This window comes from Scyliorhinus torazame, chromosome 17 (assembly GCF_047496885.1).
Source record: "Scyliorhinus torazame isolate Kashiwa2021f chromosome 17, sScyTor2.1, whole genome shotgun sequence".
Lineage (NCBI taxonomy): Eukaryota > Metazoa > Chordata > Chondrichthyes > Carcharhiniformes > Scyliorhinidae > Scyliorhinus > Scyliorhinus torazame.
Genome location: NC_092723.1, coordinates 167,604,578 through 167,631,033, shown reverse-complemented (window position 1 = coordinate 167,631,033; position 26,456 = coordinate 167,604,578). Strand labels below are relative to the sequence as shown.

The following is a 26,456-nucleotide window of genomic DNA, read 5'->3' as shown; positions in this document are numbered from 1 at the left end:
GCCGAGCGATAGGCCAACAGGGCTAAACAGAAGTCAGATCCGGCATCAGCAGCCTTGCAGAGGAGCCGCTTCACGATATGGACGCCCTTTCCCGCCTTGCCATTTGACTGGGGATGCAGAGGGCTGGATGTCACGTGTGTGAAGCCATACGAAGCGGCAAAAAAAAACATTCTTGGCTCGCAAATCAGGGCCCATTGTCCGACACGACGGTAAGCGGAATGCCATGGCGAGCGAAGGTTTCTTTACATGCTCTGATGCCAGCTGGTGATGTCAAGTCGTGCAGGCGTATGACCTCCGGATAATTTGAAAAATAGTCAATTATGATGACAAAGTCCCTGCCGAGCGCATGAAAAAGGTCCACATCCACCTTCGCCCATGGACGTCACCAACTCATGGGGCTGAAGCGTCTCAGGGGGTTGCGCCGGCTGAAACCTTTGGCAGGTGGGGCAGTTGAGCACCATGTTGGCGATGTCGTCGCTGATACCTGGCCAGTACACAGCTTCTCGGGCCCTCCGCCTGCAGTTTTCAACCCCGAGATGGCCTTCGTGTAATTGTTCGACGACCAGCCTGTGCATGCTGTGTGGGATCACAATCCGGTCCAACTTTAGGAGGACACCATCAATGACAGCCAAGTCGTCCCGGACATTGTAGAATTGTGGGCACTGTCCTTTGAGCCACCCTTCCGTCATGTAGAGCATCACACGTTGTAGAAGGGGGTCAGCCACAGTCTCACAGTGAATGCGGGCCAGACTTGCATCATTAGCTGGCAGATTGGCTGATGTGAAGGCCACATGCGCTTCGACCTGACAGACGACCCCCCCTGATTCGGGCGGTGTGCTCACTGCTCTGGACAGGGCATTCGCGATGATGAGGTCCTTTCCCGGGGCGTAGACCAGTTGGAAGTCGTACCACTGGAGCTTGAGCAGAATGCGCTGGAGGCGAGGGGTCATCTCATTAAGGTCCTTTTGTATGATGCCGACCAGGGGGCGATGGTCGGTCTCCACGGTGAACTGAGGGAGACCATACACATAGTCGTGGAATTTATCTATGCCGGTTAACAAACCCAGGCACTCCTTCTCAATCTGCGCATAGCGCTGTTCTGTGGGGGTCATGGCCCGCGAGGCACAGGTGACCGGGGCCCATGATGCAGTGTCGTCCCGTTGCAGGAGTACCGCCCCAATGCCGAACTGGCTGGCATCAGTCGAGATCTTTGTATCTCAAGTAGTGTCGAAGAACGCCAATACTGGGGCTGTGGTGAGCTTGATCTTGAGCTCCTCCCATTCCTTCTGGTGTGCGGGCAGCCACTGGAACTCCGTAGTCTTCTTCACCAGGTGGCGAAGAGCCGTTGTGTGGGAGGCAAGGTTGGGAATGAACTTCCCCAGGAACTTGACCATCCCGAGAAAGCATAGCACTGCCTTCTTGTCTGCCGGCTGCGGCTGTAATAGCTGTCACTTTGTCTGCATCCGGACGCACCCCTGACCGGGATATGTGGTCCACCAGAAACTTTAGCTCAGTTTGGCCAAAAGAACACTTGGCTCGGTTGAGGCGCAGGCCGTGTTCTCGTGTCCGAGCAAAGACGCGCTGGAGACGAACGATGTGCTCCTGTGGTGTGGTGGACCAGATGATGGCGTCATCAACATAGACGCGCACCCCTTCGATGCCCTCCATCATCTGTTCCATGATTCGATGAAACACCTCGGATGCCGATATGATACCAAACGGCATCCTATTGTAGCAGTATCTGCCAAAGGGAGTGTTGAAGGTGCACAGCTTCCTGCTGGACTGATCCAGTTGAATCTGCTAAAAACACTTTGAGGCATCAAGCTTTGTAAAAATTTTAGCCCGGGCCATTTCGCTCGTGATCTCTTCCCGTTTGGGTATGGGGTAGTGTTCCCTCATGATGTTATTGTTCAGGTCTTTCGGGTCGATGCAGATCCGGAGTTCGCCAGAGGGCTTTTTAACGCACACCATGGAGCTGACCCATGGCGTGGGCACAGTGACCCAGGAAAGCACTCCTTGGTCCTGGAGATCCTACAGCTGCTGCTTGAGATGGTCCTTGAGTGGTGCTGGGACTCTACGAGGTGCGTGAATGACCGGGGTGGCGTCCGGTTTGAGCCGTATTCTGTAAGTGTAGGGCAGTGTGCCCATGCCCTCGAAAGCCTCCTGGTTGTGGGCGAGGAGCGAGTGGAGCTGTGCCCTAAAAGTCTGCATCCGGGAAGTCGGACGTGCCTTCTGGAGACAGAGTGTGTACCCGCTGAGCGAGGTGGAGAACCTTGCACGCCTGTGCGCCTAGCAGGGAGTCCTTCGATGATCCAACTATCTCAAAAGACAGTGTGGCTGTGTATGAATTGTGTGTAACCTCAAGCTGGCAGGATCCCATGGTCGGGATAACATTACCGTTGTAATCGACCAACTGACATCGGGATGGCCGAATCGGTGGTTTGACCTTCAAGGCGTAGAAGGCTGACCATGCAATGAGATTGGCGGAGGCACCAGTGTCTAAACGGAATGTGATTGGTGATCGGTTGACCGTTAGGGTGGCACACAATTCATCACCCGGATTGACGCTGTGCACTGGCATCGGCTGGTGGGTCCTACTTGGGGACATCCCATTTCTGTCAATTACCGCAACCCGGAAGGCTTCCCGGTCGTCGGTATCACTGGTCTGTACGTCGTCAGGGTATGACTCGGTGTATGGAGGCTGAATGGCCTGCACATCCCTGCGAGGCTGGCGGAATTGGTGAACGTTGGCAGGTTTAGCTGCTCGACAGCAGGCAGCGTAGTGGCCCATCTTGCCACAGCGGAGGTATTGTCGATCTTTCGCTGGACATTGCCACTTTAAATGTGCGGATCCACAGTTGCCGCACGCGTGATGTCATGCCGATCGTTGCGCCACCGCGCATGCGCAGTTCGGTCCTGCGCGTCACGTCCCTCTGCGTCAACGTCTCTTTTGGCGCGTACAAGCGCGGGAGGCCGCGGAAAGCGCGCGAAATGGCCGCCCTTGTCCGGGCCGCGGGCCGAGAGGAACTCGATGGAGTGGACCTGCTCGGCCTCGTGGGATCCGTGCCGTGCCGATTCGGCCGCCTGGAATTGGGAGTACCGGCTGGTCGCGTTTTTATGGAGGACGCAGGTTTCGATGGCGGTGGCTAGGGTGAGGCTCTTGATTTTGAGGAGCTGCAGGCGTAGGGTGCCTGAGGTGAGCCCAAAAACTACCTGGTCCCGAATCATGGAATCGGAGGTGGCCTCATAGCCACAGGACTGCGTGAGGATACGGAGCTGTGTCAAAAAAGATTGAAAAGGCTCATCCTTACCCTGCAGGCGCTGCTGGAAGAGGTACCTCTCGAAGCTCTCATTCACCTCGACGCTGAAGTGTTGCTCAAGTCTTAGAAGGACCGTCTTGTACTTCGTCTTGTCCTCACCTTCCGCGAACACCAGGGAGTTGTAGATGTGGATGGCGTGTTGCCCTGCCGTGGAGAGGAGGAGGGCGATCTTCCTGGTGTCCGATGCATTCTCCCTGTCTGTGGCTTCTAGGAAGAGCTGAAAGCGCTGTTTAAACAGCTTCCAGTTGACGCCGAGGTTTCCAGCGATTTGGAGCGGCTGCGGCGGACTGATGGTGTCCATGGCGCAGGATGGCGGATCTCTGAAGATGTGCAGGTAGGTCTCACAGTTGCTGGGTTCCAAACCTGGTACTATGTCGTGTTGGGTGTTCCGCTATACAAACGAACCAACACGGTTGTAGATGGTACAACTCTGTTTTATTATTCTTGATAACATCTACTGTATACTTCTGGCTGTGGTTCGTACTTTACCAGTCAACCTGTGGACCCAGCCCTAGCACTATCTTAGAGAGGCACTCAGCACATGGTGTATGTCTGAGTGGCACGCTGTGAGCTCTGTGCTCTGAGCTATCTCCTGCTGGAATGAGCGGGAACTGTGGTGTTCCCTGTTTTATAGCATGTGTGCTCTCACTGGTGATTGGCTGTGATGTTGCGTGTGTGTTGATTGGTCCGTCGATCTGTCCATCAGTGTGTGTGTGTGATTGCATCATGATATGTTAATATGAATACCATGACAGTTTCCTCTGCTGAAGACTTTCTTGACATCACCTGTGTCACTTTCAATCTCTGTCTAGTGGCCGGCAGCCTTGCCGTGAAATACTCCATACATAGTGTATTTGTAAGAGGTTTTAGATGTGCCTGTTGGTGGCAGCCATTGTTTAAATATCCAATGCTTTGCATTTTTAATGTCTCTTCCATAGACACATTTCTTTGGGCACCTGGATTATAGGAAATATTTCTCTTTTCACACTGCCCAGAGGGTGATTTGTTACTTTTTCACCTTCACCTTGGAATGTGGCCTTGCATTTTTAAGCAGTTTGCTCTGTTTCAGTTCGAATTGCAAATTTCCTGTTAGTTGAAAGTTGAAAAATCATATTTGCAAAACTAAAGGGCGTACCCTTAAAACAATTCTTTTTTAGAAAGTTCTGTCTGCAGAAGGGCATCCATTCCTGGATGATCACAGTCAGCAAACAGGGCTCAAAGCTTATCAGGTGGTGGAGAAAATCAAAGGAGGTGCAAGGGACCTGAATTAGGTCTTCTCCCAAAACCGCTTGGCCTCAGTTCTACTGAGAAAATAGGTGCTTAAAACAAACAAAAAGTTGGCCTATTATGTGACGTTCCTTCTCAAACTGCCAGGGAGATTAAAAGAAACACATTGCGTGCGATTTTCCACTCCCACGCCGGTTGGGAGAATCGCCTGGGCCGCCAGAATTTCCGGGGACGTCGGTCCGACGCCCTCCCGCGATTCTCCCAAGCGGCGGGAACGGCCCGGTCGGGCTTCGCAGGCCGGAGAATCGCCGGAGACACCCAAAATGGTGATTCCCCGGCACCCCCGCTATTCTGAGGCCCGGATGGGCCGCGCGTCCAGGCCAAAACGGCGGGTTCCCCCCTGCGCCGTCCACATCTGGTCGCTGCAGTCGTGGGCGGTGCGTGAACGCTGGGGGGGGGGGGGGGCCTGTGGGGGGCGGCCCTTGGGCTGCTGCTGACCTCCTCCTAACGCTCCGCGAGATAGTCTAGGAAAGGTTGCCACCGCCTGAGGAACCCTTGCCCACACCCTCGCAAGGCAAACTTTATCCTCTCCAGCTTGATAAACCCTGCCATGTCATTGATCCAAGCTTCCACACTAGGGGGCTTCGCATCTTTCCATAGTAGCAAAATCCTCCGCCGGGCTACCAGGGACGCAAAGGCCAGAATACCGGCCTCTTTCGCCTCCTGCACTCCCGGCTCGTCCGATATCCCAAATAATGCCAACCCCCAGCTCGGCTTGACCCGGGCTTTCACCACCTTGGACATAGTCCTCGCAAAACCCCTCCAAAACCCATCCAGCGCCGGGCACGACCCGAACATATGGACGTGATTTGCCAGGCTCCCTGAGCACCTCCCACATCTGTCCTCCACCCCAAAGAACCTACTCAACCTCGTCCCTGTCATATGCGCTCTGTGAGTAACTTTGAACTGTATTAGGCTGAGCCTGGAGCAAGAGGAGGAAGAATTAACCCTACTCAGGGCATCAGCCCACAGACCCTCATCTATCTCCTCCCCAAGCTCCTCCTCCCACTTGCCCTTTAACTCCTCCACCGAGGCCTCCTCCTCTTCCTTTAGCTCCTGGTAAATCGCCAAAACCTTGCCTTCTCCAACCCATACACCCGAAATCACCCTGTCCTGAATCCCACGTGCCGGAAGCAGCGGGAATTCCCTCACCTGCCGCCTCACAAACGCCCTCACTTGCATGTACCTGAAAGTGTTTCCCGGGGGTAGCCCAAACTTCTCCTCCAGCGCCCCTAGGCTCGCAAACGTCCCATCGATGAACTGGTCCCCCATTCTTCTAATTCCTGCCCGATGCCAGCTCCGAAAGCCCCCATCCATCCTTCACGGGACGAACCGATGATTCTCCCGAATCGGGGACCAAACCGAGGCTCCCACCTCGCCCCTGTGTCGCCTCCACTGCTCCCAGATCTTCAGCGTCACCGCCACCACCGGACTCGTGGTGTACCTTGTCGGCGAGAGCGCCAACGGTGCCGTCACCAGTGCCCTCAGGCTCATGCCCACACAGGACACCATCTCTAGCTTCTTCCACGCCACCCCCTCTCCCTCCATTACCCACTTACGGACCATCGCCACATTGGCTGCCCAATAATAGCCACACAAATTTGGCAGTGCCAGCCCCCCACTGTCCCTGCTACGCTCCAGAAACACTCTCTTCACCCTCAGGGTCTTATTCGCCCACACAAATCCCATGATGCGCCTACTTACCCGTTTGAAAAAGGCCTTGGGGATCATGATGGGAAGGCACTGGAACACAAAGAGGAACCTCGGGAGGACCGTCATTTTGACCGACTCTACCCTACCCGCTAGTGAGAATGGCAGCATATCCCATCTTTTAAAATCCTCCTCCATCTGCTCCACCAACCACGTCAAATTGAGCTTGTGCAGGGCCCCCCAACTCCTAGCTACTTGGATCCCTAGGTACCGAAAGCTCCTTTCCGCCCTCTTCAGCGGTAGCTCGTCTATCCCCTTTCACCACAAAGAGCTCACTCTTCCCTATGTTGAGTTTATACCCCGAAAAGTCCCCAAACTCCCTAAGGATCCGCATGACCTCCGCCATCCCCTCCACTGGATCCGCCACATACGACAACAGGTCGTCCGCATACAGCGACACCCGATGTTCCTCTCCCCTCCGGACCAGTCCCCTCCATTTCCTGGACTCCCTTAGTGCCATGGCCAGAGGCTCAATTGCTAGTGCAAACAACAAGGGGGATTAGGGGCACCCCTGCCTCGTCCCCCGGTACAGCCGAAAGTACTCCGATCTCTGCCGGTTCGTGGCCACACTCGCCACTGGAGCTCTATATAGCAGCCTGACCCAATCCCTCCCCGAACCCAAACCTCCACAGCACTTCCCAAAGATACTTTTTTTCACTGAAAGGACACGGATAGCAGTATCCCCCAAGGGTCATTGTGGACTGGAAGGTCATGGGCAATAGTATTTACTGGTGGGGTGAGAGAGGGGTAGAGAGGGAAAATCTCCACTTGTTCCTACCCTCAAACAGGATATATTTAGAAGAGTTCCTGGGCTGCCCCAGTAATTCTACCACCACCCCCCCCCCCCCTCCCCACCCAAACCCTTTAAAGATCTCGGAGAAACCTTCTCCAACTACGAACATGTGCGACTCAGAGTAAAACCACCTAAGGACACAGGCAAAATAATCGATCCCTGAGTGAATGGATTATCTTGAGCAATCCTGATAAGTAAAACCAACAAGCTCTTTGGTAGGTTACCCGGATTCCTTGGTCCCATCCTACCACGTTCATTTTCACAGAATGATGTCCGCTAATGGACCCTGCAGGTTGAGTTCTTCCACACCAAGTGTCCCCATAATTTTAGATAGGATCTGGGAGATCGTGACCTGTGAATATTGATTATTATCCCTGTTGGAATTCCAGGCCTCATAAACAGTAAGGAGACTTGCATTTATATAGCACCTTCCACAACCTCAGGATGTCCCATAGCCCTTTATAGCCAACTAAGTATTTTTTGTTCTTTTGCAGGGCGTGGACACCACTGGCTAAGCCATCATTCATTGCCCATCCCTAATTACCCTTGAAAAGGTGGTGCAAGCTGCCTTATTGAACCCCCGCAGAACATGCAGTGTAGGTACGTCCACAGTGCTGTCAGGAAGAGAGTTTGAGGATTTTGACCCAGCGACACTGAAGGAAAGGCGATGCAGTTGCAATCAGGAAGGTGTGTGGCTTGGAGAGGAACTTGCAAGTGGTGGTGTTCCCATGCGTCTGCTGCCCTTGTCGTTCAAGATGGTAGAGGTCATGGCATAGTCACTGTTGAAATGTGGAGAATGTGGCAGCCAACCTGCACACAGCAAGATTCCACAAAAGCAATCTGTTCGTAGTGAAGTTGTGAAATTTACATTTAGAATTATTGTCACGTGTGCTGAGGTACAATGAAAAATGTTGTCCTGCATACAGTCCATGCAAATTGTTCCATACATGAAAAACATAGGACATATGATAAATACACAGACATAGGCATCGGGTGAAACACATGGAGTGTAGTACTACTCAGTAGAGAAGACGAGCAGAGAGATCAGTTCAGCCCATTCAAGGCCTTTTCAGGAGTCTGGTAACAGTGGGGAAGAAGCTGTTTTTGAACCTGTTAGTGAGTGTTCTCAGACTTTTGTATCTTCTGCCCGATGGAAGAGGTTGGAAAAGAGAATAACCCGGGTGGGAGGCGTCTTTGATTATGCTGCCCGCTTTCCCAAGGCAGCGGGAGGTGTAGACAGAGTCAATGGATGGGAGGCTGGTTCGCGTGATAGACTGGGCTGTCTTCACAACTATGTATTTTCGTAGCTGAGCAGTTGCCGTACCAGGCTGTGAAGCAGTCAGATAGGATGCTTTCTTTGGTGCATCTGTAAAAGTTGGTCAGAGTCGGAACACCATGAGAACTGTGGGCGGGATTCCTCCCTACCCGGCGGTGCGGGGGGTCCCGGCGGGATGGAGTGACGGGATCCACTCTGGCGTTGGGGCGCCCCAAAGGTGTGGATTTCTCCACACCTTTAGGGACCAAGCCCTCACCTTGAGGGGCGGGGCCTGCGCCGGAGTGGTTGGCGCTCCACCGGCCGGCGGTAAAGGCCTTTGGCGCCACGCCAGCCGGGGCCGAAAGGTCTTCGCCGGCCGGCGGAAGTCCGCACATGCGCGGGAGCTTCAGCGGCTGCTGACATTATCCCCGCGCATGCGCAAGGGGTCCCTTCCGCATCGGCCATGGTGAAAATTGTGGCCGAGGCGGAGGGAAAAGAGTGCCCCCACGGCACAGGCCCGCCTGCCGATCGGCGGGCTCCGATCGCAGACCAGGCCATCGTGGGGGCACTCCCCGGGGCCAGATCGCCCCGCGCCTCCCCCAGGACCCCGGAGCCCGTTCCCGCTGCCTTTTCCCGCCGGTAAGAGAGGTGGTTTAATCCACGCCGGCGGGACAGCCATTCCAGCAGCGGGACTTCGGCCCATCGGGGGCCGGAGAATCGCCGGGGGGGTCCCGCCGACCGGCGCGGCGCGATTCCCGCCCCCGCCGAATATCCGGTGCCGGAGAATTTGGCAACTGGCGTGGGCGGGATTCACGCCAGCCCCCGGCGATTCTCCGACCCGGCAGGGAGTCAGATAATCCCGCCCTGTTTGTCAAAATGGTGTCATGAGATGATTTGCGTCCAACTGAGAGGGCAGATGGGGCATTGGGTTAACATCTGGGTTGAAAGACAAGGCAGCACTCTTCCAGTTCCGCACGAGTGCCAGCCTGGATTGGGTGGTGAAACCCCCAGTGTGGGGTCCCAAACCCCTGGGCGTCACTGAAGCAAAAAAGTGTCTTAAGGTCAATGATTTAAAAACTAGCATTTTAATTGAATCTGTATTTTAAAAAAATAACTAGCACCTGAATTTAATATTTAAAAAATGTTTTTTTTTAAATAAAGTTAGAGTACCCAATAATTTTTTCTAATTAAGGGGCAATTTAGCGTGGCCAATCCACCTAACCTGGACATCTTTGGGTTGTGGGGGTGAAACCCACGCAGACATGGGGAGAATGTGCAAACTCCACACGGACAGTGATCCAGGGCCAGGATTCGAACCCGGGTCCTCAGTGCCGTAGGCAGCAATGCTAACCACTGCGCCACCGTGCTGCCCTAACATTTAGCATTCGCTTTAATAGCCTTACCTGTAGCAGCGAACCTGTGTATTGTAAGATAATATTCTCTTGCAGCATACAGTCCATCTCACTCAATAAATGACAGCAGTGCTAAAATAAGATGGTATACATCTGCCGACTCTTATTGGCTCCTGATATTCGACTGAACAATCAGATTGTCAGGTCCATACTACACATTTTCTTGAATTGCTGCAGAAATATTATTTTTTAACCACGCTGATATTTTTTGTACAGGCAATTATACATATCATCCAGTTGTCATGTTTATTTGCCATGAGTGAAGTTTGTTTTTTTGCAATGGGTTTTGCTGTATGCTGGTAATAGATGTGTATTACACAATCCTACCCTTGTTGTTTTATTAAGTGGTAATCGGATCTCCTTCCTTGCATTGGCTCAGGTCATGACCAAGTATATTCTTAAGGAGGAGTGAAGTTTGAGAGTCGGAGGATAATTGATCTGTTGTGCAGTCCTAAATTGAGGATCATCTCTTCTGTTCAAATTTTAATCTTGCTGTTGAAAATTCCGCTGTGCGTGTTTGGAATGAAAACTGCCTTCTGGCATACTGTAATTACAGCCTCCTGCCATTGGGGACATTGCAGCTTGTAATTCAGGAATGACATTTAATAGGTACTTTCCTTTATGAATGTGGTCACAAGAACTTAGTGCTGTTATAGCTAAGCTTGACTAATTCAACAAAGCAAGGAGCCTTCCTGGTCTGTGTGCCTCAGTTCCAATTGCCAGAGGTTTTGCTTACTGAGCCTCGGGGCAGCTTGCAATGTTGAAAGTATTGCTATGGCTACTCAAAGTCTACATATATGCATTGCATCACAACCAGAGTCCTTCCTCATTGGTCTTCCTCTCCCCAGCCTCAGGACATTGATATCTTTCTTAGCATCCTCACCAACATCCCAGCTACAATCAGATGAGACCAGGGGTTGAACATGGGATTTTCCTGTGCTTTGCGCCTTGATTCCACGTTGGTAGTACCTTTACTAAGTGAGGTCCTTATTTCAAACCACTGAATGGCGATGGGTACGAATCTAAACTATGAAAAAAATACACTTAGAAATTATACCACCAGCTCGTAAACTGCTCTCCCCTGCGTGTCATTCTCACCTTCAACAACAAGTGGGAGGTGCTCAGCGATGTTCTCCAAATTCAAGGTAAGGATCCATTCATGCCCGACGTGGAAGCTTTGGAGCGGGTGCAGAGGAGATTTACCAGGATGTTGCCTGGTATGGAGGGAAAATCTTATGAGGAAAGGCTGATGGACTTGAGGTTGTTTTCGTTAGAGAGAAGAAGGTTAAGAGGAGACTTAATAGAGGCATACAAAATGATCAGGGGGTTAGATAGGGTGGACAGAGAGAGCCTTCTCCCGCGGATGGAAATGGCTGGCACGAGGGGACATAGCTTTAAACTGAGGGGTAATAGATATAGGACAGAGGTCAGAGGTAGGTTCTTTATGCAAAGAGTGGTGAGGCCGTGGAATGCCCTACCTGCAACAGTAGTGAACTCGCCAACATTGAGGGCATTTAAAAGTTTATTGGATAAGCATATGGATGATAATGGCATAGTGTAGGTTAGATGGCTTTTGTTTCGGTGCAACATCGTGGGCCGAAGGGCCTGTACTGCGCTGTATCGTTCTATGTTCTATGTTCTATTCATCACCTGCCTCTGTTGCTTCTCTTCCATTGCCTTCTAAGCCAAATCTACCCATCAATCCCCGTTCCACAATCGCCCTCAACATGAGGATCTCCCTCATTTTCTTCCTATCTCCTAGTTTTATTCTCATCAAGTTCCTCTCATCAATGTCTTGATCCCTCAACTCTGTTTTCACTAATCTCCTTCCTGTGTGACCACTGTGGTTTCAACAAATATCTGAATGGCTTCATTATTTTCATGCTTTATTTTCACTTTGGATGACGCAATATAGATAGAAGGTTCGTCGCCTACGGAAATGGTCCAAAGGTTAGGTGGGGTTACAGGGATAGGGTGGAGGCATGGGCTTAAGTAGGGTGCTCTTTCCAAGGGGCGGTGCAGACACGATGGGCCGAATGGCCTCCTCCTGCACTGCAAATTCTATGATTCTATGATCTGAGAACACAGTTAATTTTGTTTGGTGGGGTGTGGGTGGGGGTGAAGGATAGGAAACAATTAGCCTGTCCACTGATTTTCCAATTACTCTGGTTTGCTGATCAGAGATAGTTAAGGACTCTAAATCCATACAATAATGCCAGCTTTGTTTGGCTGCCATGAGAACCTGCTTACTTTTGGACCCGGGGCATCTTCAGTCGCAGTCCCTTGACCTATTGTACTGATTGTGGCTTTGCACTATCGTGGCAACAGAAGTTAGTCACCTTTGCAGAAAATGAACTCTTCCTCGACAGAAACCCCACAGGTTTAGAGATCAGGGACTTCCAGGAGAGAATGGAATCCTTGCCAATTGTTAGAATGATGTCCTGAGCAGTTTCAAAGATGGAATGGATGCTCATGAGTGTAAAGTGTGGCTGCCATCACGTCAATCCATTCCTTCATTCAGTTGGCTCGAGAGCTTTGTGCCTAACACTTTCTTTCTGCAACACATCATGGTCCCTCTAACATAGCATTATGGTTACGGGCGTGACTATCTCCAGTGTAAACAGATTTCTGGAGGAAGCAATGTCTTACGGTTAGATTTTTACCACTGGATTCTAACCTGCTTTTCACGTTCCATTTTTTTTTTGTCATCCTTTATCCAGAGCCCAGAGACAGTTTTTAACTGGCTCAGTGAATTCCAACTCCAGCAGTATGCTGCTAACTTTATCAATGCTGGCTATGACATTCCAACCATCAGCCGCATGACCCCTGAGGTAAGTCGACAAACGACAGGAGGAGATAGCAGTAAAAGAGGTGCTGGTGAGAAAAGTCTCTCTCTACGCTATTGGCCTCTGAATGCGTCATGCGTTTGAGCGAAATTGCTTTGCCTGCTACCTTAGCAGTGACAAATTGATTAAATCGACAGGCAAAACAATTTCATGCAAACTCAATAACTGTTCGTATGCTAATACCGCACGCCAACATTTGTGCATTAGACCCTGATGGAATAGAAGAACTAGGTTTTGCTTTCATATTCCGATGCACATCATTCGAAACTGCACGAGTTGAAAATTGTTCTGGATGATTCACTCAGAACAGTTTTAAGGGAAACCACAGGCTCCTTCCAGTGCCTACTTAATTTGCTGAAAACAAGACCTGACTCCTAGCATTAATTAATTTAGCTAATTTCATTTACAGGCTTCCTCTTATTGAGGACTGGCATTGGCTGTTACAAAGATTGTTAGTGGGTTTTCATCATGAAGTGTGATTCAGGCAACACTGCTATACAATCCTCCAGTTTTACCCCACTTCTCTCGCTTTTAGCCAACTTTCCTGACTCCGTAACTCATGCCGATAGGCAGCCATCTGTTGCCCTCCACCACTCCTCAAAGTAGCGACTCTCTGCATGTTGACTGTTGAATTCTACCAGTTCCTTTTTTTCAATCAGAGAAACAAATCCAATGGCCGACATCGTCCACCCTTGTTCGTAGCTGGGATATTCCGGGGCCGCTGAGAGTGAATGGAATTTTGACTGGAATGCCAAATTCTCCGTGTTTGCTCCCTACGGGATCCGCCGTGGACAGGACTGGAGAATCCTGCCCAATGTCCACTGGTCCTCAAATCCAAAATAAGTACAGAGGCTAGGCAATTAAAGTGAGAAAAAGCTTTTTCACCATTTTAAAATCTCTCATCACGGATAGCAATGATGCAGTTCTGGATATTTATATATTTAAGCAAAGACAGAAATAAAACTTGAAAGGGAAAAGCAGAACACTGAAAGAGTTCTTGAGCTTTTGAAAGCAGTGGTGGTTCAGCAGAAGAGGGTCTCTTGATGGACAGTGTGAGGAGAGATTGAGAGGACTGCTGTTGTAGTGCCTTTTTCAGGACCCCAGCGTTACTGAAGTAGATCTAAACCTATATCTGCATCAGCTCCACTTAAACATTCTTTCTCTATTTTCTTTGTTCACCTGACCTGACAAAAATTCCATCTTTCTCAATCTTGAAAGCTCCAGCATCCGCAATCTTTCAGGGGGGGAGAGTTGCAGATTCCTGCCACCCTTTGTGTCGGAAGAAAAATGGATCTCGGTATTTGACCATTCCGAAAGCCTTGGCTTTGGTTTTAAGATTACACCCCCTCATTCTTGATTCTCCCACCAGCCCAAACTATTTCTCCATATCCAATGATTGTGTTGTGGAATCAGATATTGTAAAGAAGTCACTAGAAGCATGGTCAGGCAATCGCTGCGGGGGCAGATTTCTGGAAAAGTGCACCTTTCGTATCAAAGGCTTGCTTACAGTAGTATTGTTAGATGCATTGGAAGAGTAAAGCGTTACGTAGAGCTCCACAAAATGGGTTTTTAGATGTCTGACTGAGGAGCAACGTAACTGAGCCTGGCCCGAAACTGGCCTTGTGCCCACATGCAGGGTCTACCCAATGTGCAGCAGGTACCCCAGATGCTATCCTTTCTTAGGATGCAGGTGTCATGATTCATTGTGCTGCCTGGATTGTTATGTTGGCTGAGATTTGTTGAATATACTTTATTACCAACGTGTATGAACTGTTACAACACATAAACAGTTCGGGAAACAAACTTCCCAACAAACAACTATACGGTTTGTACAAATTTTTCCCCCTTTTCACCCCCCCCCCCCCCCCCCCCCCCCCCTCAACGAACAACTCCTCAAACACGGTCACAAACATCCCCCGCCTCGCCTCTAAACCCTCCGCTGAACCCTTAACTCGTATTTGACCTTTTCCAACCGTAGAAAATCATATAAGTCACCCAGCCAGGTGGCTACCCCTGGTGGCGTTGCTGACTGCCACTCCAATAAAATTTGTTGCCGGGCAATCTGAGAGGCGAAGGCCACAATTTCGGCCTTCCTCCCCTCCATCATCTCCGACATCTCCGATATCCCAAATATCAGCACCGAAGCGTCTGGCCGAACCTCCTCCACTATCCTTGCTAGCACCGCAAACACTCACGTCCCGAACTTCTCCAACTTTACGCAGCCCCAGAACATATGTGCGGCCTTGAACCGGGCCGAATGCCTCCTTCTGCATTGCAGGCATTCTATGATTCTATGACCAGGCAGGAAGCAGGTAGTCAAATAATATCACCCAGAAATGCCACGTGCAGTCAGAAAGTAGCTGCTCTGTGGAGAAGCCTTCATGCCTCCTGTGCTGATGAAATGTTAAAATGAGTTAATGTTGGGAATGATGTTGCATATTGAGTGGAAAGTGTCTGAAGCCTGCAATTTCCATGAAAGGACATGTTAACAACTTCATAATCGTGCAGGGGAGGCTCAGGATATCTGCTTAGTGAAGAAGTCAAACATCTAAAGATAAGTTGAACACAGGGACATGACATTGCAAAGCCATTAAAGCTGTGAGTGATTGACACTGGGCTTTTTATGTACAGTCACACAAAACCGAACTTCGCCCGGTAGCCTGACAGTAGCGCCCCTCAGTCCTCTCAATTAACCTTGTTTTGACAATGACCCTACATACAACTGTCTGCTCTTACTTACTTCCTTCCTTCACATTTTACCCCTGATCTTTCCCCATTTTTCCCTCTCAAAGGCTCCCATCTCCATTCATCCTCCTTCAGCTAAGAGGGAGGGTGAGTGCCGAGCAAGCGATGGACGTCCCCACAACTTTGGCAACAGCTCAATCAACAGGAGGCGTGCTGTCTTAGGGGCGAGACTGTCTAAACCCGATTTACCTGCCCTGAAGGTGAGACATTCTAACAACGTGAGGCAGCCAGTTCAAACAGCTAACCACAAACTAACACATCTCACTCAAAGACTGCCCTAAGAGTCCAGTCTAAAGAACACAGAGTTAGATAGCCCTGGAATTATAATGCCACGCAAAACTAAAACCCACCCAAGCCCCAAATTACAAATTTGAGTCATATACAGCCCCGAGGACAGCGATTCAAGTACTAGACAAAGCATGAAACTCCCAATCTACTGAATTGAGATTATGGGAGATCTTTCATTGTAACCCACCCATCGGGAATTGAGATCGGGTGCAATATGGTTCTACAGTCAGAGGAGAGCAATGTTGGGTGGGGTGTAAAACTGGAATTCCCCCTGAACCCATATGTGCCCGCTCACCCAACTGCCCTGAACAATGACCACCCAAAACCCTCCCCCCGCCCCTCCAACCCCACCCTGCCCACCATGACACCAGTGACCTTGCAGTGGTCATCTTAATCACTACAATCCAGCAGCAGGTTCAAAGAGACTCAGTGACGCCTTCAGGCTCAGCTTAGAATGAATCCAGGCATGAACTGCTGACTCCAGTGTTGTTTCGTGGTCTTTAGATATGGGTCAGACGGAGAATGTCAACAGGACCACGCAGAGTAAAGATCCAGCACAGCTTCACTCTGGTGCTGACACCTTGCAGTTCTCCCACACACACGTTTCAGAGAGATTATGGGATAGCAATCAGAAGTTTGGAATTTGAAGTGATGTCTCGACCCCTTCCTCACCCTGGGATGCCGTGGGCAGCGGTATCGATCCTATTGATTAGCAAACGCAATACAGAGGCTAAACCTGAGATCCTGACACCTATGGCGGGATGTTCATCCACTGAAGCACTCCAGGAACCTATGAGGGCCATTATAGCTGAAACCCACTCAATCAGGACAGTGAAGGCAATGGAGAGTAACAATGTGCCAGGTGGAAAGCTGGCATGCTTTCCGGTTCTGTGGAATTCCCACATGGTGAATTAGGTTAAGGTTGTGCACTGTTGTTGAGTAGAACGCACCTGACCTTCTACAGGGCACTGTGAGGAAATGACATTTTCCAGCTGCAGACATGTTCTCCTGAAATTCATTGGCAACCTCATCCTGAGGTGGTAGGGTTAGGGTTAAAGACACGTTAACTATCTGAACTTTCTTTGACAGGACCGTGCCATTGTCGCATTGTTGTGTTAAAACATGTGCAAACTAACTATTTAGCAAGTCACTGTCGGCACTGGAAGGGTGTCATTTTAGGCCAACCTTTGAAGACCTGCTGAAGTGAACGTAGTTATTGTAAGCTATGGGCGGCCACTGCTTCCACTGTGAATTTCAGGTTCACCAATGGCATCTTCAATTGTAACAAACTCTGTGTTCTAGGACCTAACAGCAATTGGAGTAACAAAACCTGGACATAGGAAAAAGATTGCCATTGAAATAAATCGGCTGAATCTCTCTGAGTGGTTGCCCAACTACCAACCAGTAAGTCTTATCACATGCTTCAGAACCAAAACGCTATTCATTGACAATCAGTGGACTGTATGTCCTTGAGCCTTCCTCCCACCGCTCCAACACGCATCCATAACGTCTTGTTACCCTGAATATCCCAACCCTCACCCAAAGTAAAATCATTTTTCACATCTCAGCCGCCATCTCATCCATTCCAAAATGCTTGAGTCTAATTTGCACTGTCAATCCAGATTGATTCCCAGACTTGAGTGTGCGGTAGATAATAAACAAAGGTAAAATGTACGGTTAAAAAAAAAGGAAATGTGGAGATAAGTCAGGATATGAAAGAGGACGGCAGGATAGTGATTCATCAGAGGAATTACTCTAGAAGTGTCTATAACCATTCACACAACAGTTGGTAACCCTGTGACAGATAACAAAGATCCTAAAAGTTGTATATGAGCAGAACACTCAAATGGAGGGAAATAAGAAATGAAGAAACATTTTTCATTGACTTCAAGGAGAAGGAGATCAAGAGAGATATATATAGCAGGTGCCTGAACTGTTATGATCTATTTAGCACTATCAATGAGAAATTGCTAGGTGAAATAGACCAAGGTCTACCTTCCTGGTAATCGCATGTTACAACGATATCGGAGTTGTTGTCTAATCGACTAATCACAACAATCAATCCCCATCAATTTGTCTACACCAGATCCAGGCACGAGGTGAGGAATACTCCCGGTGGTGGCGGCCTTTGGGGATAAATAGATCGAAAGTCAGCTATTCCGCCAGAGCCTGCTGCACTCGCTACATGTCACGTCACGAATTACTCATTAAGTGTATCCCAAAATGTTATTTTCTGAAAGAAATCTATTTGGTTTGCATTTGGGTGAATTTATTACTGTCTTCTCCCATTGTCTCCCTGGGGAGCCTGTTGCAGAGAATGTCCAACCTACTCCCTGAAATCCAGGGAAAGTTCCCCTCGTTGTTTGATGTGAGTAACAAAGGTAATATCCCCTGTCGTATTGGTTTATCAGCAGGCTAATCCATTTAGTTTACATGGCAGGGAGAGTGATTCCATCTGAAATCTATAATGCATTTCTTATGAGTATTGCACAGCACAATTTGAGGAAGGTCATTTCTTTTTCAACCTCAAATTATTGCATTTTTTATTTCATACAGTGTTGACAAATATAACATCCTTATGAAAGAATTTTATGAAGTGGAATTAGAGGAAACTGAAAAACTTCCTGATTTTATTTGTTTGGGGGCAAAAACACTTTGAAAGTTATTGGGCGGGATTCTGCAGGAATCGGCGGGGGAGGACAATTCCGGCGGGAAGGAGTGGCGTGAACCACTGCGGCGTCGGGCCGCCCTCGGGAATCCTCTGCACCTTCAGGGGCTAGGCCAGCGGCGGAGTGGTTTGCGCCACACCGGCCGGCGCAGAAGGGGCTTGGAGTCACACCAATAAGCGCCGAAGGACCTCCGCCGGCCGGCGCGAGTTGGCGCATGCGCGGGAGTGCCAGCGTGTGCTGACGTCATCCCAGCGCATGCACAGGGGGAGTTCATCTCCGCTTCGGCCATGGCGGAGGTCCACAGCAGCCGACGTGGAGGAATAGAGTGCCCCCACGGCACAGGCCCGCCCGCGGATCGGTGGGCCCCGATCGCGGGCCAGGCCACAGTGGCGGCCTCTCCCAGGGCCAGATCCCCCCCCCAAGGACCCCGGAGGCCGCCCGCCCAGCCAGGTCCCGCCGGTAAGTGCCTGTTGTAATTTACGCCAGTGGGACCGGCCGCCGGAGAATTCGGCAGGAGCAGGATTCACGCCGCCCCCCCGCGATTCTGCAACTCGGCGGGGGGGCGGGGGGGGGGGGGGGTCGGAAAATCCCGCCCATTGGGTTGGAATCGCCCAAAATGGGACTATGTCCCCACATCGGCGTAAAAACGCTGGCGTTGCACTCCCGAGTTTCTTGGAAAAAAAACAATCCGATTCACTTACCTGCAGGGGGCTGGCAGGGACCCGGGAAGCTTCACGTAGCTTTGGCTGCGGATTAGGGCCCCCCGCACTTCTGGATCCGAGTCCACGCATGTGTACGGCGGCGGCCTCCAGCGGCCGCGCCGAACGACAAGGTGGACTTGGACCGCGGACCAACACAAACAGTGTAGGCCCCCCCGATCGGCCTTGCACCCCTGCATCGAACTGGCCCAATCGCACCCCCATCCACCCGTAAGGCGAAGTGCCCCAGTGCTCCTTCCCCCCCCCCTCCCCCCCCCACCCAGTGCTCGATCCCCCCGCCGCCACCAGGGCAGCCGCGGACTGAGTCCGCAGCCGCTGCGCGAGAGCCCCGACCGGCCAGACCATATTATTTCCACACCGTCGGGAACTCGGCCGGTCGGGAGCGGAGTATCGCTCAGCGGAGCTCTGGCAATGGACCCCCAGAGGCCCGCCCATTCTGTGCATGGGCCCCCATCCCGCTGGTCGTCAGGCTGGTAAAGTGGTTTGAGACCAATCTTCTGGCCCCATCTGGGGAGTTAGACCTGCCTCTGTGAGCTGCTGGCTAAGCAAATGGCTGACAGCTCTCTTGGGCCAGCTGCGCCAACAGGGAGCGATGGCCATGTTTGCGTCTGCATCCAGTCCCCAATGCTGATTGTTGCTGGAGCCAGACGCAAAGACAAGTGCAGGGTCAGACTGACAGGTGTGGGCGGTGGGAGTGGGATGCCAGGGTGCACAGGCTAGAGTGGAAGGGGAAACCTGGGATGGGAGGGGGAGACACACACAACAGTCCCACCGAACCCGCAGTTGAGGTACCCCCTCCCTTAATTGTAACTAGACTGAGCAGTGAATGCTCTCAGGCTTCACACTTGAGGTACAAGGATAGTGTGGTAATCTGTGGCGGAATGGGTGCAATTAGGTAGCAATGAATGGGTGACCTGGGGCCTCAACTGCCCATGGGTAAGTGTGTTGTTCGGCACATTCCCTACCATGTGTAAGATTGCGACCGGGTTGCGTGGGGAGGCGCCCGGGAACGGCGTCCATTTCATTCCACCCTCACCTACCAACCTGCCCCTGATGAGAGGGGGTTTGTATAACTAGGAAAGGTTGAGCTGAAATATATATTGTAATAAACTTTCAAGGACTAACTGCATCGAGCCTTCTGTTGGAATAAGACGGCACCAAAGCGGCTTTATCCATTTCCATTTATTTTCACATGAAATTCTGCATAAGCAAACAAACTTTGCCAGCTTGAATTTTGCTTTGCATCAAGGTCAAGGGTATCAGGGGAAAGGGACCTGAAGTGAGAGACTCAGAGTTGAAGCAGTGAAGTACATACAGAAGAAATCTCCCTCTGAACTGCGGAGAGGCTTCTCGGTTTTGGATCATGTGGGTCATTCCCACGTTGTGGCCTAACTGTGGGTAGTTGTTGTCAGTCTCTCAATCTACTTCACTTGGGTGCCAGCGGATTACGCAGGTGAAAGGTCAGCGTGATAAAATGATACCCAGTTGTTGTTGTTGATTCTATTCCCACACCTAGTGATGCACAAGGCAGACTTCCATCCATTCCCATAGCTATGTTCTGGAACAGGTTGCTAAGTCTGTCACGAGAGGCAACAAAGGCCGTTTCCGCCAGCTGGCGGGGCGGAAATCCCTCCGGCGTTCAGGCTGTGGGGAGGTTAGGGATTATTTCGGGGGCCTCGGAGATTGGTACACCATTTAAAAATGACGTCTCAATCTCTCACTACACTGGGGAGTTCCGGCGAGCGGAGCTCCCCAGTGTACCAAACAGGGTATGTGCGGCCTCGGCAACGCGTTCCCCGTTCAGGCCCGTACACGTTTGCAATGAGCAGTCATGTGTTTCTCCGCGTTGTGAGCGTCGGGAAACAAGCGGCTAAACGCGCTCGCTCGGGGACTTTGTTGCCTATTGGGAGAATCGCGCCCTTAGGAATCTTTTGGTCCAGTTCCACCCTGGTGCGAATTCAAGGGCGCAATCGAACGCCCGAAAAGCAGTTTGCTGCAGTGCTACCGTGGTCGATAAGAGGAGGGAGACCCTGCTCCCAGGACCTACCTGGCTAGCAATGCCTCGCGAGATTGCATTAGATTCCATTGTGGACGGGATAACTCTTTAGCAAATCTGTATTTAAAGCGAGACACCTGGGGTGTCATTCTCCGACCCCGCGCCGGGTCGGAGAATGGCCGTTGGCCGCCGTGAATCCCGCCCCCGCCGAAGTCTCCGGTACCAGAGATTGGGCGGGGGCGGGAATCGGGCCGCGCCGGTTGGCGTGACCCCCCCGCTCAATTCTCCGGCCCGTGTGGGCCGAAGTCCCGCCCAGAAATTGCCTGTCCCGCCAGCGTAAATCAAAGTTGGTATTTACCGGCGGGACCAGGCGGCGTGGGCGGGCTCCGGGGTCCTGGGGGGGGGGGCACGGGGCGATCTGACCCCGGGGGGTGCCCCCACGGTGGCCTGGCCCGCAATCGGGGCCCACCGATCCGCGGGCGGGCCTGTGCCGTGGGCGCACTCTTTCCCTTCCGCCTCCGCCACGGCCTCCACCATGGCGGAGGCGGAAGAGACTCTCCCCACTGCGCATGCGCGGGAAACTGTCGGCGGCCGCTGACGCTCCCGCGCATGCGCCGCATTTCCGCGCCAGCTGGCGGGGCAACAAGTGCCATTTCCGCCAGCTGGCGTGGCAACAAACGCCATTTCCGCCAGCTGGCGGGGCGGAAATCCCTCCGGCGTCGGCCTAGCCCCTCAATGTTGGGGCTCGGCCCCCAAAGATGCGGAGCATTCCGCACCTTTGGGCCGGCGCGATGCCCGTCTGATTGGCGCCAGTCGGCGGACATCGCGCCGGTGGGGGAGAATTTCGCCCCTTGTCTCACTTTAATGTGCAGATTCCCGAGGTACCTGAGGTGTGGGGTCAATCTCCCTTACCGTGGAGACATCGGGTGAGCGGCAATCAGCACTGGTCTACATAAATGATGACCAGATGGAATGGCGCTCATAAGGGTCTCAAAGGGGAACAGAAGCCCCCAGGTGCATGTGGTTTGGGCATAGTGGTACCCTGGCACTGCCAGTGCCACCCAGGCATGCTGGCACTGCCAGCCTGGCACCTTGGCAGTGCTGCCTGGGTGACAGTCTGGCAGTGCCCAGGTGGCACCACCAGCTGGCAGGGGCACTGCCATGGTACCAGGTTGGTGGTGCCAAGCTGGCAATGTTTATGTGGGTGCAATCAGGCCATGGATGCCCTGCATGGATGTTGGAGAGATGCGGAGGGGGGACAGGGGAATCTCCCATAGTGTGTTGGGGCTTGGAGGGGGTCGGGGAACACTTCGGGGTCTCGGAGATCGTACGGTATTTAGAAATGGCGTCCCAGTCTCTCGCCACACTGAAGAGTTCCGGCGAACGCAGGTACTCAGTGTACAAAACAGGGCTATGTGCAGCCATGGCTGCACATTCCCAGTTAAGGCCCCTTATCAAACGCGAGTCTCGCGTTTTATAGTCTTGTGTTTCTCGGCGGGCGAGTGCCAGGAAACACGTGGCTAAATGCGCTTGCTATGGGACTTTGTTTCCATTTGGTTAAACCTCGCCCCAAGAGTTTAGAGCCCCACGGTGTGAGAAGACTAACTGTGATGGAACAATAATCAAAATGATTGTGCAATAAGCAGGTGATGTGCTCAATCAATTTACAGCCCAACCAGCAACGTTGAAAATCCCACACACGGCCCAGATTTTCACCAGGAGGCAGAACCTCAGCATCGTGCCGGAAATCCTGGAAATAGCCAAAATTCCGAATGTCCCGCTCCCGAACCCAGCATTTCCCAGCTTTGCAGGGGTGAGACTAGAGTTGGGCCGGAGTTCAGGCTTGTGCGAATTGCAGAGACAGCCGTCCAGGTAAATCAACCAGTTGCCTCCACTGACATTTGAACCCTAGTTGCACAGAGCAGCCTGAACTTGGTGGATTTGTTTACATAGCCAAGGTACCCTCTTTAAATAAGGTCCCTGGACACCATTGGGAGAGGTTAGGCGCACACTTTGAGAGAGGTTTATGATTGTTAGAATTAAACAAGGTTATGCACACTTTACACAAACACATTGTCCAGGAAGTGTCCAAGGATACTAGGTGACCTGACATGGAGGGGATAAGGGCAAAGGGTGGTATGGGGGTGGTGGGAATGAGCTGGCACTAAGTAGGCACAGGGGTTGGGGCAGCTGCCGCCAAGGCGCAATGGGGAAAGACCACTGTGTAAGGTCTTACCAGCAAATGAACACCGAGGGGCGGGTAACAATGGAAACCCCCCTCGGTCTGGGTCATTAACACTCCAATGTATAAAAGAAACATGATAATGTAAATGTTTAAGAAGGAATTGTAACGTAAAGAATAATATGTGTGTACGGTTATCAAAATTGAATGGAAGAAAGTCAAGGGAATGTGTAACTCTGATGGAAATGTACAGTCAAGACAATTCGAAATGTTCTGTAATGTTTATGATAGATTTTATGAATAAAGTATATTTTTGGGGAAAAAAAACTAAGTAGCACAGGGGGCCACAAGGGTGAGTAGAGGGGCAGGGTTGCGCATGGCAGTATGAGGGGCCCTGGGGAGTCAGTAGCAGGGCATCGATTGTCGTACGTTGGCATGGATGGTGAATAGGAAGTCTGTGTTGGGGGAGGGGAAGGTAAGGGCTGGAGGGGACATTTTTAAAATTTAAACACAGTGCTGATGCACAGAGGCAGATCTTGCGCCCAGCCCGCCTCCCCACCCAGCAGCCTCTACATTCATTGGGGGGGGGGTCGCCAGTCCCGACTCCCATTTCAGCCTGCGCCCCTCCCCCCTTAGCTGTGGGCTGACATTTTTGAAGGTGGGGTTCGCCGGGCTGGGAAACCTCCCGGCTCTGTGCACCCGATCCTGGGATGAAATCTGGGCCAGAGAGTCTTCAGAAGAAAAACTGATTTGAATATCAGATCCGCCTGTTGAGCATAAATGTGAAAGAAAACTGCAATTCAAGGCCCATAATGAGTTAGTGTAGTGAGACAGGGTTATTCAGGCGTGATTTCCCAATCGAGTAAACCCAGCAAGGGATTTTCTATTCTCATTTTCTATGAATGCTTTTGATTGTTGATTATGAAAAGATATTGGGGTAAGGGTTCCTGTTTCACTCACAACCAAGGGCAATCAAATCAGGTACCAAAGGGTCCATTCGCTTTCTCATTGACTGCAGGAAGAACATTGCGCCTGGATGAGGAACCAATGGTGTGAATGTTGGGATGGGGGGCAGGAGTGGTTTGAGGTCACGTGATGAAACCTCCAGGAATGCAGAGGACCAGAGTTGACAACTCCTAATTTCAGGAGGCACTGGGGCTTCACATGAACTTGATATCCATCCATTTACCTGGTGGGATGGAAAAGCACGATCTGCAGCAAACAAATCCCCAGGCTGCACAGGTCGCTGTGAATTCTGTTCCTCCGTGAGGTTGGCCAGTCTGAGACTTGTTTTTCACCTTCACAAACACAATGAAACTTTTACAAAGAGCGACTCATTAAACTTTTGGAGTTGAAAGTTAACATTTAGAGTACATTGTCCATAAAGGTAAGCTGAGCCAGGGGATGGATTTAGATACGTAATTTATGCAAGGAGACTCCTCAATTTTCATGGCAATAGATACTCTTTCTACAAGAGGCCATACTCCAGCCCATTGCTTTTTAAAAACCTATGGCCATTACTATAGTCCATATTAATGGTCTTGGCAGCCTTTGTTTGGTTTTGATTGTTCTTCATCTGAACAAGTGGATAAATCTATATACATAAGAAACGGCATTGGATTAAACCAAGGTCATTCATCCATCGAGTCTCCATTTCCACAGACCATGCACAATCTGCTCTCTCATGAACTCTTCCCCCCCCCCCCACCCAAGCATTAAATCACCCACAGAAAATGGATTGTAAATCAAGGCAGAAGCAGAATACCTATGTCATCCTTGCACCCCGCATCACACTTACCTTCCCTGGCAATTAAAAAAGTTCCTGAGGTTAAGAATTAAAGATAGACTTGCTAAGAACTATTCACAGCAGTCCTCATATCATTAAATCTATTTGAAGAGTTGTAAAATAACACTTATTAACTCGGATTTCGTTCTTTTGCATTTAAAAATATTTTAGTCATATTTGTATATCGGAAATGTGCCATTGAAATTTAACAAGTTAAAGATCAAGTTCTACAGAAAATACAAATGGGGCAGTCTCAGACATTGCAAATTGTAGAATTGGATCAAATTTGGACACTTCTGCAGTGCAGTTAGATCAGATGCAGACATATGACCCAGAATGTGCTGATGAGGGGCATTTCATAGTAAGCCCCATTCATTTGATATGTTCCTGCAGCCTTCAGTTCAAAAGCTTTCCCCACCAAGTTCCTGAAAGTGAGAGCTGATAACGGTGTCGTAAGGATAATGAGGAATGTGGGATATTGAGTGATGATCTATCTCCTTGACCGATTGAAACTTTAAAGATTAAATAACAAACTGAGAAGGAGGCTTAATTGAAGGGGTGACATCAATGTCAAATCAGGTGCAGGAAGAAATAACAATAGGGAAAGGAAAATTGTACTGAGGGGATAAAAAAGACGGAAAGGAAAAGGGAGGAAGGTTAAATTGTAATCTTTTACATCTCCAAAAACAATTCTCTACCTGAAGGATTGAGACGGCACACTTTTAATTGTTCACTATCTGCGTCACAAAGGTTGAATGACAATCATTAACAATTATCACATTGTTGAAGTAGTTCTTATGCTATTGATTACTAGATTGAACTTTCTGTGGTCAGTTTTATGGATAATTAATGTGAAAATGCAGAAATTGATGAGATTATGGAAAAGATGCTGCTTTGGTGAATCCAGCAGCACTGTGGGTGCATATCGTCCAGTAGCTTGTGACAATTTGCAATTCAGAGTTCTCTTCCTCTCTCTTGCTGAACTATTTGTACATTAATATCGGCCTGTGTCACGCACTTGCTATTATCATTCAGCCACTTCTGGGGCTGATGCTTTGTGCAAGTAGGTCAGACATAGACCCTATGCGGTATACAACAAGATGCTACTAGATTAATTGAAAATAGACCTGTTACGGACGCTGCCGTGCCAGATTGGTATTGGAAATGAAGGAAGCAAAACTGAAGATTTCTCAGTCAGGCTTTAGGGTTAAATGGTAGAACGTACACTTGCTGCCGGAACATCACTTCACCACCCGAACGTGATTGCCCACTGACTCTCAACCTGCATTCCAGTGTCAGCTTGAATTCCACCTAACTCCATGTGAGTAACGCATTTTAGCATTCGGAATTAATGGTTGAAACCATCACTCAATCCCCAATTTTGCGATTGCTAGTTAGTTTCCTAGTGGTACAATAATCTCCCCATTTTTTAGCCCAGTTTCACTCTA

At 50.5% G+C, this 26,456-nt stretch overlaps 1 protein-coding gene across 9 annotated transcripts in view; it reads left to right on the top strand.

Annotated features, from left to right (window-relative positions):
- The window catches only part of caskin1 (CASK interacting protein 1), a 733,094-nt gene that overhangs the window by 660,762 nt on the left and 45,876 nt on the right, over window positions 1-26,456 (top strand). For 4 of the 9 annotated variants that reach the window (XM_072481603.1, XM_072481602.1, XM_072481608.1 and 1 more), the window contains 3 exons: window positions 12,498-12,608; window positions 15,416-15,568; window positions 16,959-17,060. The exons of 1 other annotated variant lie outside the window; for it this stretch is intronic. In XM_072481603.1, the coding sequence (XP_072337704.1) occupies window positions 12,498-12,608; window positions 15,416-15,568; window positions 16,959-17,060 (366 nt within the window). The remainder of the gene's footprint in view (window positions 1-12,497; window positions 12,609-15,415; window positions 15,569-16,958; window positions 17,061-26,456) is intronic. 4 more of the 9 variants (XM_072481605.1, XM_072481610.1, XM_072481604.1 and 1 more) reach the window with 3 other exon arrangements.